This window comes from Manis pentadactyla, chromosome 4 (genome assembly GCF_030020395.1).
Source record: "Manis pentadactyla isolate mManPen7 chromosome 4, mManPen7.hap1, whole genome shotgun sequence".
Lineage (NCBI taxonomy): Eukaryota > Metazoa > Chordata > Mammalia > Pholidota > Manidae > Manis > Manis pentadactyla.
In genome coordinates this window covers 41,003,047-41,022,032 of record NC_080022.1, presented here as the reverse complement: position 1 = coordinate 41,022,032, position 18,986 = coordinate 41,003,047, and the positions used below count along the sequence as shown (strand labels likewise).

Here is an 18,986-nt window from a genome sequence, read left to right as displayed (position 1 = left end):
GTTACTCCTATGCTTCCATAAATGGAGAATAATATTTTATAGAATGACAGTTAAGGTCGTTACATACAGGTGGAGAGATCATGCATCTCATACCTTTCGTTTTGAATTTGAACAAACTGAAGCCAAGGACTCTTAAGTAACTTCCCTGTGGTTACATAGCCTTTAAAAAGAGCCACAGCCTAAAATCCAGGTCTCCTAAAACCTAGCCCAGTGATCTCCTAAAACCAAGCCTAGAATATGTAATGAAGTCCTTTTCCTTGATAGGTCAGTGCCTACACACTCATCTTGCAAGACTTAGCTTAACCTCTTATTTCTTTATGGCGTTTCATGAACCTGCCTTTATTACTGGACTCTGTACTTCTGTTATAGCAATAGTAACATTTTCCCCTGAATATTTGTTTATGTGTCTGTTTCTCACAGTGACTTAGCTTTTGGTCTAGGAACTTACACATTTTTTATTTCGTATCATCTAGCACAGTCTCATCCCAGTGTAGGTACTCAATAAAGAGGTAACCCAAAGGAAAAAGTTTTCCTAGTTGAGAGTGCTGCCAGATGAATGGATATTCTTTAAAACAGTTTTCTTCTTTGAGTTTTTTTTTAAGGCATATTTTACATGCCATAAAAGTCACAGATTTTATTTAAGTGTACAATTTAGTGGTTTTTCAGTAAATTTAGAGTTCAAACATCACAACCCAGTTATAGAACATTTCCATCACTCCCAAAATATCCCTTGTGCTCATTTGTAGTCAGTCCCCATTCTTACACCCAGGTAACCACTAATCTGCCATCTGCTTCTATAAATTTGCCTTTTCTGAGTATTTTGTATAGATGAGACATAAAACACTTTGTAATCTTTCTCGTTTGGTTTCTTTCACTTAGTGTAATGTTTTTGAGGCTCATCCATGTTGTAGCATGTATCAACATTATATTCCATTGCATATTTATAAAGTATTTTTTTATTTGCCAGTTAATGAGCAATTGGATTCTTTCTATTTATTGGCCATTATGAAAAATGCTGCCATAAACATTTGCATATGCTTCTTTGTGTAGACATGTTTTCATTTCTCTTGGTTATGGACTGGTTATACTGTAAAGTTATGTTTAACTTTGTTTCTTAACTTTAAAATGCCAAACTGTTTTTTCCAAAGTGACTGTACCATTTATATTGCCAGTAGCAGTATGTGAGGGTTCCAGTTTTTCTACATTTTTGCCAACTCTTGTTTCTGTTTTTTATATTATAGTCATTCTGGTAGGTGTAAAGTGGTATATCATAATTTTAATTCTCATTTCTCTAATGACTAGGGATTCAGAGCATCTTTTCAGTCATTTGTATATGGGGATTTTAGCATTTGTATATCCTCTTGGATGAATGTCTATGTAAGTCTTTCACCCATCTAAAAAAATTGGGTTGTTTTTCTTATTAAATTACAAGAGTTTTTAAAATAAAAAAATTCTGGATTTAAGTCCTTTATCAGATACTTGATTTGCAGATAATTTCTTCCAATATCTGGCTTGTCTTTTTATTTATTTATTTGTTTGTTTGTTTGTTTATCCACTTGTTCATCCATCCATCTATCTATCTATCTATTTATTTATTTATCTATTCGTTTGTTCATTCATTCATTCATTCATTCATTCATTCATTCATTCATTTATCTACCAGCTTTCTTGAAAGGGGACTTCTTTCAAAGCAAAGAGCATAAATGAGAGAAGTATAAAGGACTCTGGATATTATAAATTACCATTAAGAAAATAAAACAATTTTTGTGAATAAGGAAAATTGCCTCAGTAAACTGTACTACCAAGTGTACCACAGTATGTATACTTGGTATCTGTGGAAGAAATCTGACCTCCAAACCTTAAACATCAACATAACCATTTATTATATTTGACTCAGTGACTTCCGTGTCTTTCCCACAGAGGGCAGTATTTTCCCATGGGTATATAAAAATGAAAATCTGGTTGTAAATGAATCTGAGACTTTTATTGCTCTTTAAAGGTAAACTAAAGCTTGCCTGGAAAAAGGAATAACTGAAGAAAATTTTTCTGATTTGTAAACTTTTACCTTTATTCCTGACCTCATATTTTCAGCAAGAAAATGTAAAGAATCTCTGGCGTAAACTCTGTGTATCTTACCTGTACAATATATGCTATTTTATCCCAGTATTTCTGGCTTTCTAATAGCTTTATTATACTTCTCTTACACATTTTGTGAAGAGCTTGTGTTAGTTGTGTGACTTTTTTTTCTATGTCCTCTAAATTTATGCAGAGGCTAAGGAAGAACACAGGCTTAATAACAGGTATGTGACAGAGCCAGATATAGGAAACCTTAGTTTTGTTCAAGATTCTATTGATAGTTTCAGAAGTAACTGTAAGGAACAAACTGTCCTAAATAGAGCTCTTTGATAGGCAACTATTTCCGTACTTAAGTGCTTCATCTATATGATAGATACTATATTAGTGTTAAGTTTTTAAACTTTAGACTGCAGGGTTTTAGTTGGTATTAAAATTGATATTATGGACATGATGAAGATTTTTTTAAAAAATGAAATAAGAGAACAGAAAACAAGTACATTACATGTAGTAAGGAGTATTAATTCATGAAACTTGTTTCACTACTGTGCGTGTGTGTGTGTGTGTAATTATATATGTATCTACATTATTTATGTATGTTTATGTTTATACACACCCATAGACATATCCAAATATATACAGATATATTTACTGGGTTAGGATGTAAAGTATATTTCTTTCTATGGATTCAAGTAAAAAAAGTTTATAAACCACTGCTCTATAGCACTAGGAATATACAAGCATGTGCTGTGTGTTACAAATATGTACTATTTTTGGCTTGTTTATATTTTAAATACAGCAAAGTTTAGTAAATATATATGCTTACTGATGCCCATTGTTTAAGTTTATAAGTTCAATATTTGTATTCATCAGTGAACATATATTAAGCACTTACAGTGTACATCATTGTACTGGATGTTGGAGATACAAAGTTGGTAACTAAAGTTGTGGTTCTTACCCTCAAAGAGCTCAAGTCAAGGTCTAACTTTTTTAAAAAATGGAGTGAATTAGTGAAAAAGGAACAAAGGAAAACTTAACTGATGTAATAGAAACACAATGTGCTAGGCACTTTGACACACATTGTTCATCAATAAAGTTTATATTTTACGAAGTTATTTCAAACATATCTTGCTTCACGTAACAGCCATGTATGGAAATAGTTCTCATTCCCTTTATAGATTAAGCAATGGAGGCTTGGACATTACTTTGACTAAGATCACTTAACTAGAAGATGAGAGAGCTAGGTTTACATCTGTCTCCCAATCCAATATATTGTTCCCCAGGTATGACTCTGAAAAGACCTGTGGTAAATTACAGAATCCAAACTGAGTAACTTAAAAACCTTATGGGGAAAATAAGATTAACAGAATAGAACTGTGGTTTATGAAATGTCAATAGGCAATTTTTATACTTGCTAAAAACAAAAAAATATGCAGCATGCTAGTAAAGAGAATTCTAATGTAATTAAAAAATGTATATTTTATGAAAAATGGGTACTATTCAGTAAAATTCCTGGGGAATACCTGGGGAACAATATATTGGATTGGGAGATAGAAGTAAACCTAGCTCTGTCATCTAGTTAAGTGATCTTAGTCAAAGTAACCTCCAAGCCTCCATTGCTTAATCTATAAAGGGAATGAGAACTATTTCCATATATGGCTGTTACGTGAAGCAAAAGATATGTTTGAAATAACTTTGTAAATATGTAAACTTCATTGATGAACAATGTATGTCAAAAGTGCCTAGCACACTGTGTTTCTATTACATCAGTTAAGTTTTCCTCTGTTCCTTTTTCACTAATTCCATTAAAATTCCATTTATTATTCCTTTTCACTAGAAATATCTTTTGATTCTTCCCTCTCCTCAGTTTCTTTGAGATATTTATAAATTTGCTTTTCTTATTACAGATGTTGATATAAATGAGAATTTTCCTTCTACCTCTGGTACCCAACATTTTTATTTTCATATATATTACAACTTATTGAATTCTGCCTTCCATGTCCCATTATTATTCCAGGAGTATAAAGTCACTGGGATATTGGGATCAAAAATACTTTTGAGTATCCTTTATTTAACATGATTGGTATGGCTTAGATTTAGAAAGTACTTCCTAGGCCTCTGGCTCATTGGTAAATAATGCCAGAGCATAGGACACTAGCTCATTTTACCTTTGTCTTCAGCTTCTTTCCTTTCCAATAGAAGTATGGATGGCTCAAAGCCTTCCTTGTGTACTTTCCACCAACTTCCTTTATCTCTCCTACAGCTTCATCACAAGATCCTTCTCTTGCTTTGTCACTTTGCTTCTTTTTCATAATACCCTGACTCTTTTTCTAATTATACCTAAGGACTGCTGATATGCAGATATTTGAATGAAAATTCTAGGAGCTTTCAAAAGATGAACAAAAGGAAATCCTTATGTACTGGGATTTCAAGAGGAGAACTGGGGTGGATTACTGAAATCTTTTCTCTAAGTCGTGCAGCATTCCCAGAGGATTCTCCTTAATGGAAGCAAATTATTCTCTTTTTTATTGGAATAAAAGTTGATACACAATGTCATATGGGTTTCATATGTACCACATAGTGACTTGATAATTATATACATTACTAGATGCTTGCCATGGTAAGTGAGCTAATTATTCTTAGTCTAAGGGTACAACTATTTTTACATTGCATGTCTTTCTAGTAATAAATTCTGTTTTGTATTTTACTCTGTTTTGACAGATGCAAATGAAACTGATGGAAATGAAAGAGCTGGAAAACCATAATAATCAGTTAAATTGGTGCAGTAGCCCACACAGTGCTCTTGTCAATGGTGCTACAGATTATTGCAGCCTCAGCACCAGCAGCAGTGAAACAGCCAACCTTAATGAGCACGGCGAAGGCCAGGGCAACCTCGAGTCGGAGTCCATACACCAGGAGTCTCCAGTGAGTCCAGGAGTCCCCTACCCTATCTTTACTATCAACTGAAAAAATTGATTCAGATCAAGGTTTTGTTGACATCATACCTAATATAAACATAAATTGCCCCATCTAAGGACAATTGAGATTTTTTTTTTAGAAGGCAGAGAGTGGGTACAGATCCAACAGTTTTAACATTTTTAACAAGTATAAAAAGATAATTTTAACCAATATATTTGTTTTAGAGCATGTTTTCAAAACAATAGTTCTATAGATAGTAACTTTTTAAAACATTTAAGTATTCTCTTAAAAGTGATTATTTCATAACATTGGGGACATTTATTTATCGGTTCTTTAGAGAGCACCAGCTGTGCACTAGAGTGCTTCTGAATAATGTGTGAGAGCTACAGAGACAAAGGACCCCTCCCTTCAAGCAGGGGGTAGTCTAGTAGTAACTGTGTTAAAGCACTGTGGTAAAGGAAGCATGGGATAGTCAGGTAGGACAGCTTGGTGGGGCCCAGAGAAGATTTTGTAAGGAAAATGTTATAAGTGAGAGTCTAAGTGGGAATGGCTAAGCAAAGACAAGGGTGGTTGCTTCCTGGCAGAGAAAACAGCATTGGCATAGGTATGAGATGGGAGAAACCTGCTGCTACAGGTTCACAAGAAGTTTTCAAAGGCTCTCTTGTGACAGTAGGGAGAGTATTGGTAGGAGATGAGTCTGTCTGGTAGTGAGTACCTGGGTTTCCTCTGGTACTTAATCAAGACAGAAATATCTGCACCTCACTCCAAACTTGCTGAACTAGAATTTCTGGATTGGCACCACGTACAAATACTTTGACAAAAATTTCCATGGGTGATTGTAATGTGTACCTGGATAAAAATGATCCACTTGTAGGTCAAAAAAGAGCCAGAGAGTAAAAAATTTGGATTCTTCTTGAAGCATTGGGAGATTTATCTTGGTGCAGCAAGTAGCCATTCAAGAATTTTAAGCAAGAGGTGACGTGTTTACCTGTACCCTTTAGAAAATGTAGAAAATGGATTAGAGAGTGGAACTGGACACAGAGATATGTTAACAGACTATTGGAATGGTCTATGTGAGAGTTGTTTTAGCATTAACAGAAGAGATAGTGAGAAAGGTATAAAATTAACAGACATGATTTTATTTCAGCAGTGCAGTCTTAGATACATCACACAATATTCTGTTGAGCACAAAAGGCAAATAACTAGGTTGTCCTTTAAAGACATAGGGTGGTATGAAATGGAGGTTTCCCCTGCCACTTCTTAAGCCTTACTACCTACTTGCCTAAATCCAGAAAGCAATGGGAAGCCATTGAAAGGCTTCTAATCAGAAGGCTCATGATCAGATTCACATTTCAGATCTATTACTTTGGCTACTATAAGGAAGACAGATTGGAGGGGCACATACTAGAGAGGCAGGAGGCACAGTTGGAAGGTTAGTACAGTAATCTGGACTAGAAGTGAAGCTACTGTAAATGGAGGATAGTGAGAGTGACGATGCAGAGGAAGGGAAGGATTTAAGAAACAGGTGGGAAGTAGACTCAGCAAGATTTAAGATGTTCAGGCTGGCAAGGGGATGACCAAAGGGAAGTGGTTAGGGTGGCCTGGTTTCTGGCCTAAGTGACTTCAGTGCTTGGTGGTACCATTTTCCTATAAGAAAGGTTATAGGAGAAGTCATGCAATGAATATATTCTGCCTGTCCTTTTTCTTTTGGGAATTTATTGTTATCCTTTGTCAGTTTCCTTTGCCAAGCAGAAAATACATTGTTAGTCCATGTAGTATTAATATTTTGTAGGCAAGAAGTAGTCCTGAAATACTGCCTCCTGGTGTGACTGATGAAAATGAAGTGGTAACTGCAGTTGCCAATGAAAATATGTGTCCTGAATTTAACAGTGACAGACATTCAAAAGAGGTAAAAACAATTTTATGTTTAAATGTTCTTATCACTGGTTTCCTTAAATGGGTTATATACTCTTTAAGACTAAGGAAAGAGAAAAATGTGTTAAGTAGAATTTTTGACAACAGAAATATTTGTTATATGACTATCAGTTGATTTTTCATGTTATTTTAAAGTATGTTATTTAATTTTAAAATACTGCCTTTTAAAACTTTGGTTCCTAAAACAATATTTTTTTATTAAAATTATTTATAGGAAGATCCATTTAATGTAGAATCAAGTTCACTGACAGATCCAGTTGCTGATACAAACTTGGATTTTTTCCAATCTGATCCTTTTGTTGGCAGTAAGTACTCTTAACTTTTATATTACAGGTTTACCAAAAAATGCTCTTTATTTTATTTATTTTCATATCATTAATATACAGTTACATGAGCAACATTGTGGTTATTAGATTCCCCCCATTATCAAGTCCCCACCACATACCCCATTACAGTCACTATCCATCAGCGTAGTAAGATGCTATAGAGTCACTACTTGTCTTCTCTGTGCTGTACTGCCTTACGCATTCCTCCCCCACATTGTGTCTGCTAATCGTAATGCCCTTTATGCCTGTTATCCCTCCCTTCCTACCTCACCCCCCGCCCCCCGAGTCCCTTTCCCTTTGGCAACTGTTAGTCCATTCTTGGATTCTGTGAGTCTGCTGCTGTTTTGTTCCTTCAGTTTAGTTTGTTCTTATGCTCCACAGATGAATGAAACCATTTGGTACTTGTCTTTCTCCACCTGGCTTATTTTACTGAGAATAATACCCTTTAGCTCCATCCATGTTGTTGTAAATGATAGAATTTCTTTTCTTCTTACAGCTGAATAATACTCCACTGTGTATGTATACCACATCTTGTTTATCCATTCATCTACTAATGGACACTTAGGTTGCTTCCATTTCTTGGCTATTGTAAATAGTGCTGTGATAAACATAGGAGTGCATACGTGTTTTTGAAACTGGGCTCCTGCATTCTTAGGGTAAATTCCTAGGAGTGGAATTCCTGGGCCAAATGCTTTATCTATTTTTAGTTTTTTGAGGAACCTCCATACTGCTTTCCACAATGGTTGAACTAGTTTACATTCCTACCAGCAGTGTAGGAGGGTTCCCCTTTCTCCACACCCTCACCAGCATTTGTTGTTCCTAATCTTTTCTATGTTGGCCATCTTAACTGGTGTGAGGTGATATCTCATTGTGGTTTTAATTTGCATTTCTCTGATAATTAGCAATGTGGAACATCTTTTCATGTGCCTGTTGGCCATATGAATTTCTTCTTTGGAGAAGTGTCTGTTCATATCCTCCGCCCATTTTTTAATAGGGTTTTTTGCTTTTTGGGTGTTGAGGCATGTGAGTTCTTTATATATTTTGGATGTTAACCCCTTGTTCGATATGTCATTTACAAATATATTCTCCCATACTATAGGATGCCCTTTTGTTCTGCTGATGGTGTGTTTTGCTGTATGGATTTTTAGCTCTTTAGCAAGATGTAGTCCCATTTGTTCATTTTTTATTTTGTTTCCTTTGCCCAAGGAGATGCGTTCAGGAAAAAGTTGCTCATGTTTATATTCAAGAGATTTTTGCCTGTATTATCTTCAAAGACTTTTATGGTTTCATGACTTACATTCAGGTCTTTGATACATTTTGAGTTTACTTTTGTGTATGAGGTTAGACAATAATCCAGTTTCATTCTCTTGCCAAAAAAGGCTATTTAATTTACAAACTGTGCAAGAATTAGAGCTTCAGTTTTGAGAGCTTTTGTTGTAATAATAGTGGAGGGGAGAAGAGATATATAATGCTCAGGCTTGCTAGTATGTATTTTGAATCAACTGAATCCTGGGACTAACCTTTTGATTATGTCTTAGGAGCCCCTGAATAACAGTAGGTTTTTTTCTTAAGAATAAGGACCAAAATCTTTGAAAAAATAAACAAAATAGATAAACTCCTGGCCAAACTTTTCAAGAAAAAAAGAGAATCTACACACATAAATAGGATCAGAAATGTGAAAGGAAAAATCACTATGGACACCATAGAAATACAAGGAATTACTAGAGAATTCTATGAAATATTATATGCTAACAAACTGGATAACCTAGATGAAATGGAAAACTTTCTATGAAAATACAACCTTCTAAGACTGACCCAGGAAGAAATGGAAAATCAGAACAGACCAATTACCAGCACTGAAGTTGAATCGGTAATAAAAAAACCACCCAAGAACAAAATCCCTGGACCAGATGGCTTCACTGCTGAATTTTATCAGACATTTAGAGAAGATAAAATACCCATTCTCCTTGAAGTTTTCCAAAAAATGGAAGAGGAGGAAATACTTCCAAACTCATTCTAAGAAGCCAGCATCACTCTAATATCAAAACCAGGCAAGGACACCACAAAAAAAGAAAACTACAGACCAATATCCCTGATGAACATAAATGCAAAAATACTCAACAAAATTTTAGAAAATCGAATTCAAAAATACATCAAGAGGATCATACACCATGATTAAGTGGGATTCATCCCAGGAATGCAAGGATGGTACATTTGAAAATCATCAATATCATCCACTATATCAACAAAAAGAAGGACAAAAATCACATGATCATCTCCAGAGATGCTGAAAAAGCATTTGACAAAATTCAACACCCATTCCTGATAAAAACTCTCAACAAAATGGGTATAGAGGGCAAGTATCTCAACATAATAAAGGCCATATGTGACAAACCCACAGCCAACATCATACTTAACAGTGAAAAGCTGAAAACTTTTCCTCTAAGATCAGGAACAAGACAAGGATGCCCACTTTCCCCGCTTTTATTCAACATAATACTGGAGGTCCAAGCCACAGCAATAAGACAACACAAGTAAATACAAGGCATCTATATTGGTAAAGAAGAAGTTAAACTGTCCCTGTTTGCCAATAACATGATATTGTACATAAAAACTCTGAAGACTCCACTCCAGAGAAGAGAGAATTAAAGATGGCATGAGAGGTGAGACAGAGGCTTCCTCCTAAAACCACATATAATATGAAAATATAATTAATACAGCTAATCCTGAAAGAGCAACAGGAAACAGGACTGTGCCAGACTGCATACACCTGGAGAAAAGAATAAACCTCATGGAACAGGGTAACGTACCAAAGCTGTGGCCCAGTGCGACCCAAGCCCTCTACCCATCCCAGCTCACTGGCAGGAGGAAGAGAAACAGAGTAGAGAGGGAGTGGAAGCCTGGGGCTGCTGAATACCTAACTCCAGAGAAATGCTCTGGGAGCACAAACCTACATTTCATGGTGCTTTCATGATACTCTCGTGAGGGCTGAGCAGCTCCAGAGAGAAGAGCTTCGGGACACTAGAGGGTGCCATATACAAAATATGAAATGCCAAAGGAACCTGGTTCAAAGTGAAATTAATATAACTCCAGAGAAAGATGACATGGACCTCATGACTCTTCCTGAAAGGGAGTTCAAAATAAAAATCATTAACATGCTCATGGAGTAGGAGACTTCAACACTCCATTAACTCTGAAGGACAGATAAACCAGACAGAAACTCAGAAGGAGACAGAGGCACTGAACAACACATCAGAACAGATGGACCTAACAGACATCTACAGAACTGTACACCCAAAAGCAGCAGAATACACATTCTTCTCAAGTGCACATGGAACAATTTCCATAATAGATCATATACTAGGCCACAAAAAGAGCCTCAGTAAGTTCAAAAAGATTGAAATTGTACCAACCAGTTTCTCAGACCACAAAGGTATGAAACTAGAAATAAATTACGGAAAGAAAATGAAAAATCCCACAAATGCACAGAGGCTTCACAACATGCTCCTAAATAACCAATGGATCAATGACCAAATAAAAACAGAGATCAAGCAATATATGGAGACAAATGACAACAATAATTCAACACTGCAAAATCTGTGGGATGCAGCGAAGGCCATGCTGAGAGGAAAGTATATTGCAATACAGGCCTACCTCAGGAGAGAGGAACAATCCATATGAGCATTCTAAACTCACAATTAATGAAACTAGAAAAAGAAGAAAAAATGAGGCCCAAAGTCAGTAGAAGGAGGGACATAATAAAGATTAGAGCATAAATAAATAAAATCAAGAGGAATGAAACAATAGAATCAATGAAAGCAAGAGCTGGTTCTTTGAGAAAATAAACAAAATAGATAAATCCCTAGCCAGACTGATCAAGAAAAAAAGAGAGTCTACTCACATAAGCAGAATCAGAAATGAGAAAGGAAAACTCACTACAGACACCACAGAAATACAAAGAATTATGAGAGTATACTATGAAAAATTATAAGTTAGCAAACTGGATAGCCTAGAAGAAATGGACAACTTCCTAGAAAAATACAAACTTCCAAGGCTGACACAGAAAGAAACAGAAAATCTGAAAAGACCAATTACCAGTAACGAAACTGAACTGATAATCAAAAACTACTTAAAAACAAAATGCTGGACCAGATGGCTTCACTGCTGAATTTTATCAAACATTTAGTAAAGACTTAATACCCATCCTCCTTAAAGTTTTCCAAAGAGTAGAAGAAGAGGGAATACTTCCGAACTCATTCTATGAGGCCAGCATCACTCTAATACCAAAACCAGGCAAAGACACCACAAAAAAAGAAAATTACAGACCAATATCCATCATGAACATAGATACAAAAATACTCAACAAAATGTTAGCAAACCAAATTCAAAAATACATCAAAAAGGTCATCCATCATGATCAAGTAGGATTTATTCCACGGATGCAAGGATGGTACATCATTCGAAAATCCATCAACATCATCCACCACATCAACAAAAAGAAGGACAAAAACCACATGATCATCTCCATAGATACTGAAAAAGCATTAAACAAAATTCAACATCCATTCATGATAAAAACTCTCAGCACGTTGGGTACAGAGGGCAAGTACCTCAACATAATAAAGGCCACATATGACAAACACACAGCCAACATTATACTTAACAGCAAGAAGCTGAAAGCTTTTCCTTTAAGACTGGGAACAAGACAAGGATGCCCACTCTCCCCCCTTCTATTCAACATAGTTCTGGGGGTCCTGGCCATGGTAATCAGACAACACAAAGAAATAAAAGGCATCCTGATTGGCAAGGAAGAAGTTAAACTGTCCTGTTTGCAGATGACATGATATTGTACATAAAAAACCTTAAAGAACCCACTCCAAAACTACTAGATCTAATATCTGAATTCAGCAATGTTGCAGGATACAAAATTAATACACAGAAATCTGTTGCATTCCTATACACTAACAATGAACTAGCAGAGAGAGAAATCAGGAAAAGAATTCCATTCACAGTTCCATCAAAAAGAATATAATACCTAAGAATAAACCTAACCAAGGAAGTGAAAGACCTATACTCTGAAAACTACAAGACACTCATGAGAGAAATTAAAGAAGATACCAATGAATGAAACACATCCCATGCTCATGGATAGGAAGAATTAATATAGTCAAAATGGCCATCCTGCCTAAAGCAGTCTATAGATTCAGTACAATCTTTATCAAAACAGTGTTCTTCAATGAACTGGAACAAATAGTTCTAAAATCCAATATAGAACCACAAAAAACCCCGAATAGCCGAAGCAATCCTGAGAAGGAAGAATAAAGCACGGGGGATCTCACTTCCCAACTTCAAGCTCTACTACAAAGCCACAGTAATCAAGACAATTTGGTACTGGCACAAGAACAGACCCACAGACCAGTGGAACAGAATAGAGAGTCCAGATATTAACCCAAGCATATATGGTCAATTAATATACGATAAAGGAGCCATGGATATACAAAGGGGAAATGACAGCCTCTTCAACAACTGGTATTTACAAAACTGGACAACTGCATGCAAGAGAATGAAACTGGATTATTGTCTAACTCCATACACAAAAGTAAACTTGAAATGGGTCAGAGACTTGAATGTAAGTTTTTAAACCATAACACTCTTAGAAGAAAACGTAGGCATATCTCTCTTGAATATAAACATGAGCAACTTCTTTATGAATACATCTCCATGGGCAAGGGAAACAAAAGTGGTTAAGATGGCCAACATCCAAAAGACAAACAATAACAAATGCTGGTGAGGATGTGGAGAAAGGGGAATCCTCCTATACTGCTGTTGGGAATGTAAATTAGTTCAATCATTGTGGACAGCAGTATGGAGGTTCCTCAAAAACCTAAAAATAGAAATACCATTTGACCCAGGAATCCCACTACTAAGAATTTGCCCCAAGAAAACAGGATCACAGATTCAAAAAGACAGATGCACCCCTATGTTTATCCCAGCACTATTTACAAAAGCCAAGACATGGAAGCAACCTAAGTGTCCATCAGTAGATGAATGGGCAAAGAAGATGTGATATATATACACAATGGAATATTATTCAGCCATAAGAAGAAAACAAATCCGCTCACTTGCAACAACATGGATGGAGCTAGAGGATATTATGCTCAGTGAAATAAGCCAGGTGGAGAAAGACAAGTACCAAATGGCCTCATTCATCTGTGGGGCATAAGAACAAATGAAACTGAAGGAACAAAACAGCAGCAAACTCACAGAACCCAAGAATGGACTAACAGTTGCCAAAGGGAAAGGGACTCAGGGGTCAGGGGGTGAGGTAGGAAGGGAGGGAGAAGGGGAATAAGGGGCATTATGATTAGCACACATAATATAGAGGGTGGGGCACGGGGAAGGCAGTATAGCACAGAGAAGACATGTAGTGGTGGCTCTATAGCATCTTACTATGCTGATGGACAGTGACTGTAATGAGGTATGTGGTGGGTACTTGATAATGGGGGAAATCTAATAACCACAATGTTGCTCATGTGATTGTATATCAATGATACCTTAATAAAAAAATATGCCTGATAAAGTGAAAAAAAAAAAAAGAATAAGGACCAAAAGAAAGAGATACTATGGACCAGGAAAGGAGATTGGGCATTCTTAAGTCAGCCAGCAATTATTTACTAAGCAATTATTTACCAGAAGTGGCAACACCATTCTTTCTAAAACAGTGGAATCTACAGCAGTTAGAAGTCTGATCCCTGCCCTTAAGGTGCATACAGTCTTATTGTAGAAATGTAAGTTTAATAAGTTAAGATATCTGATGTCATTGTTAACTATGTTAAATGCCACTTGTATAAAGCTGTTGCTGCATTTTATTTATTTCTAAAATCAACTTGTAAAACTGATAGGTCAGTGTATATCAGTTTTAAGTATGGGAAACTGAGGCCCATAGATAAAATAATTTGTTTAGAGTCATGGCAAAAATAAGCCTAGATATTAAAACTCTCTAAAAAACACTTCATTGGGATTATAAAGTGTTAAAAGATATATAAACTGTACATTTAAAGTGTAAAATTAAATGGTTTTTAGTATCTTCACATAGTTGTATAACATCATCACCAAAATCTAATTTTGGAACATTTTTTATCACTCCATAAAGCAACTCCATCCCCACTGCAGTCATGTCCCATTCCCCTAACCTCCAGCTTCAGGCAACCACTAATCTACTTCTGTCTCTGTAGATTTGCCTATTTATGGAATTATACAATATGTGTTCTTTTATGTCTGGCTCCTTTCACTTAGTGTAAAATTTTCAAGGTTCACTCATGTTGTAGTATTTTCAGTACTACCTCATTCCTTTTTACTAATGAATAATATTCCCTTGGATGGATATATCACAGTTTACTTATTTATTGGTTGATGGGCATGTGGGTTGTTTCCACTTTTTTGACTGTTATGAATAATGATGCTACGAACATATATGCACAAATTTTTGTGTGGATATGTGCTTTAATTTCTCCTGGGTATATATCAGATCATATAGTAACTCTGTTTAACTGCTTGAGGAACTGCCAAACCATTCTCCAAAGCATTTGCACCACTTATATTACCTTCAGCAGTCTATATGGGTTACAATTTCTCCACATCCTCCCCAACACTTGTTAATATCTTTCCTTTTATTTATAACCATCCTAGTGGGTGTGAAGTGCTATCTCATTGTGAATTTCATTTGTATTCCCCTAATGACTGAAGTTTTCAGGCATCTTTCTGTGTGGTTATTGGCCATTCATATGTCCTCTTTGGAGAAATATTTATTCAAATAATTTATACATTTATAAATTGGATGGTTTTTCTTTTTATTGTTGACTTGTAAGAGTTCTTTACATACTCTGGATACAAGTCCCTTATCAAATATTTGATTTGCAAATATTTTCTTGTATTTTGTGTTGTCTTAATTTTGTTGCAGTCCAATTTATCTGTTTTTTCTTTTGTCACTTGTGCTTTTGATGTCATATATAAGATCCAAAGTCATAAAGATTTACTCTTATGTTTTTTCCTAAGAGAGTTGTAACTGTTACATTTGGATCTTTGATCCATTTTGAGTTAATTTTGGTATACGATTGGTGAGATATGGCACCAACTTTATTCTTTTGCATGTGGATATCCAGCTGTCCCAGCACTGCTTGTTGAAAATATTCTTTCCTCATTGAATTGTCTTACTGCTTGTTGAAAAGACTATTCTTTCCTCATTGAATTGTCTTGGCATTCTTTCAAATGACTGTAAGCGTAAGGGTTATTTCACAACTCCAATTCTATAAGAACTCTTTTTGCTTCAGTGTAATTCAGTGTTTGTTTCTAAAGTGGTAATGGTAATATGTATCCAGTACTCTTGTGAAGAGTAGAGATTTTGTTAGTAAAATTCTTGCTGTTGTGCCTGTCTTTTCCCCTCTATCTGTAACCTCTACTTTTGATCAAGGAGTAATTATAGTTGGCTCTAGTAAGATTTGCCTCTTTTATGAAGTGTATTTATGTTCAGCCTTTACTCTGTTATTTTAATTATGTTCTAAAGATGGATGGTGTTCATTATTTTATCTACTTTGAGATGGAGTTAATGAAGAAACCTTGCTTTTGTTTTAAAGTTATCCTTTAAGTAATGATACAACAACAGTAACTATTGTTATTTTGATTTTTGCTTATTTATTTTATCACAGGTGATCCTTTCAAGGATGATCCTTTTGGGAAAATTGGTAAATATATTATTATTGAGGTCCATCTTAGCATTAATTTGATTGTGCTTAATTATAAGTTTATATTGTATTTAGGAATGAGAGATCACAACTGGGTAGTTATAGGACATGGACTTCTTTTTATTCAGTTTTGAAACCGATTTAAGCTCCACTAAGATGTTGTGTGTGCTTGGCATTTTCAGAGAGTGATACTCTTACAAATTTGCTTAATAAGTATTAACTTTACTTTTAAAAAAATGACATTAAGTGTTTATACTTTGATGCTTTTAATACCTTTAGACTGATTTCTCCTTATTAGCTAATGATTAGATGAGTATAATGATTTATACTACTAAAGGGTTTAGAACTTTTGTTTTCCTAAGATTATAGCCTAATTGAATGAATGGGGGAAAAGGAAACATCTTAAAGAATTACTAAATGTCAGGCCTTTTAAGACATTTTTTTCTCTGGGATTTTTGCATTAGAATAAAATAAATCTTATATTACCATTTAGTTATGCTTCCCAAACCTGTTCCAAAAATAAGTTTATTAAGGGAAATACTCTATATCTATTTGCAAAACCACACAGGAATCTGTCGTCCCCCTAACTGTTACTTAGGAATTATTTTAACCTAGTATACAGGCAGCATTTGTGTAGTAAGTTTTGGAATTACTGATTTATTTTGGGTGAATGATGAACAGGTAAGAAAGAATGTTAATTAAAGTTATTTAATTAGATTTAACTGTCTATACTTTATTTTTTATGATCAATAGTCATAATACAAAGTACCTAACTTAGATTCTGCAGGAGTTCAAAATGTCTTTTAATTAAAGCATTTATCATGCCTTCAGGTGATAGGAAATGTAGCATCAAGTTTTAGTCTCTCATATTTGTGCTGTATTTTCTTAGATCCATTTGGAGGTGATCCTTTCAAGGGTTCAGATCCGTTTGCATCTGACTGTTTCTTCAAGCAATCTTCTGCTGACCCTTTCGCTACTTCAAGTACTGACCCTTTCAGTGCAGCCAGCAATAGCAGTAACACATCAGTAAGTAGGAGAGCTAAAAATTGTTATTAAATGGATAGCAAGTGTCCTACATGAGTTTCTTAAAATAAAACAGTGGTGAAAAAAAAATCCTTTTTTAGATCATTTCTGAGGAGCCATATATGATTTTCAGTCTCATCCAACCCACCTAGTTTTTCGTTCACAAGACTAGTATTTCACAGCTTGATCTCCCACTAGAAAATTACGAGAAAAGTTTGTTATCCAAAAATCAATTCCATCCTTCAAAGGATCAAATATGGTCCTGTTGCAAATATTTAAAATAAATGATTAGAAATCCATAAACCAGTCTTAAGGTTTTTGGAAATGTTTGGTATGTATTATTGAAATAATGAAAATCAATTTAAAAGGAGTAGCATTGATGTTTTAGAAAAAGTAAATCATTTACTTCATAGACATATGTGAAATGTTAATCTTCTAAAAAAATATAAATCCCCACTAAATGTCAGATTCTCATGGAGAACATGTATACTACAACAATCACCATTTAATAACCAAATACTATGATCCAGGTGCTTCTTTCTGTGTGCTTTACATTAATTTTTCTAACCTTCACATTGATCTCACAAAGTAGGTGTTGGTATTCCTGTTTTAACAATACAGACACCAGGACTAACATTCACATAACCTAACCCAAGGCCTTACAGCTACATGCTTTATCATCTGGAGGCTCTAATATTATGGATACTTAACATACACAAATTGGGTAATAAAACGAAATATTTTAAGCTCCATGTGTCCACCACCTGATTTCAATAACTATGAATGGTTTTAGAGTTCTTTGTTTTTTTTTAAATTTTTATGTGGAAGCAAGGATGAATTAAGTTTAAACCTTAGACTACAGTGGAGATGTAGTAGTTTTTGAGGTAGAATGTTTCACATCTATAAGTAAAACACTCAGAAAGGAATAGTTGATTGACAGGCATTTGAAGCAACATTTTGTCTTTTAATACTCCTAGATTAGGAATACTTCCTTAAAAGAGTAATTGATTCTTTTAAAGATAATAGATTTGGGTATTATTGAATTGCTTCCTTTACTGTATTTGGTAAAGAGCTTCTTTGCCAACAACTAGGTATTTTCCATTGAGGTGTAAAACTGAGCAAATGCCTCTGTAACTGGATATCTGAGGTTTCGACAGGCTACCAAATACTCTGTTTTCCTACAACACTTAGTTTGTAGTGTGGACTCATTTGCCAAATTCTCCTAAAATAGATTGCAGCCTGAATTCCCTTCCTTTTTTCTTGTTCTAGCTCTTATTTTCCACTCTTATTTATTTAAAAAGCAAGAAAGCAAAGGCATCTCTTCCTAATTTAAAAATGAACAAGTTTCTCCTGTTCTCCTATGGTAAAATTTTTCTATCATTTGTTCTTGCTTTTTCTCTTTTTTCTCCAGTTTTTTAAAGCAATATTGACCTTGCTGACTCTTGATTTCTCCATTAGAAACCCATTGAAAAACCAAATTGGCAATATAATATAATAATAGTTACATTTTATCTTATCTCATCTATGAGCCAGGCATGGTGCTAAGCTCTTCTCAATGTTACTTCACTTAATCTTCTCAATAATGCTATAAGGCTTATATTATCCTCATTTTTACTCTAAAGTGAATGAGGTGTAGAAAGGGTAAGTAGAAGTAAGTAAGTGGTAGAACTAAATTCAAACCCTAGTCTATATGAACAAAGTCTAAGGTTGTCACCACTGTAGTCTAAGGTTTAAACTTAATTCTTCCTTTCTGTTTTTTGTGATCTTCCCTTTTGTTCAAACAAGCCTCTGATGATGTTTCTGGACATGAATCTCTCCCCAAAAGTCTTTCCTATTTCCTCAAGGCTGGTCTCTGCTTTCAGAGGACTTAAGTTTAAAACCCAAACCAAAACTAAGCAAACAACTGCCATTTCCAAACACCACTGTCCTAACTGGTGTATGGTAGCTTTGTGTAGGCACTGAGACTGTC

General features: G+C 35.0%; 1 protein-coding gene across 4 annotated transcripts in view; it reads left to right on the top strand.

The window, feature by feature from the left end:
* Positions 1–18,986, top strand: part of EPS15 (epidermal growth factor receptor pathway substrate 15) — a 161,210-nt gene that overhangs the window by 115,744 nt on the left and 26,480 nt on the right. For all 4 annotated transcript variants that reach the window (XM_057500206.1, XM_057500205.1, XM_057500204.1 and 1 more), the window contains 5 exons: positions 4,795–4,998; positions 6,785–6,901; positions 7,142–7,232; positions 15,959–15,994; positions 16,884–17,020. In XM_057500206.1, coding sequence (XP_057356189.1) covers positions 4,795–4,998; positions 6,785–6,901; positions 7,142–7,232; positions 15,959–15,994; positions 16,884–17,020 — 585 coding nt within the window. The remainder of the gene's footprint in view (positions 1–4,794; positions 4,999–6,784; positions 6,902–7,141; positions 7,233–15,958; positions 15,995–16,883; positions 17,021–18,986) is intronic.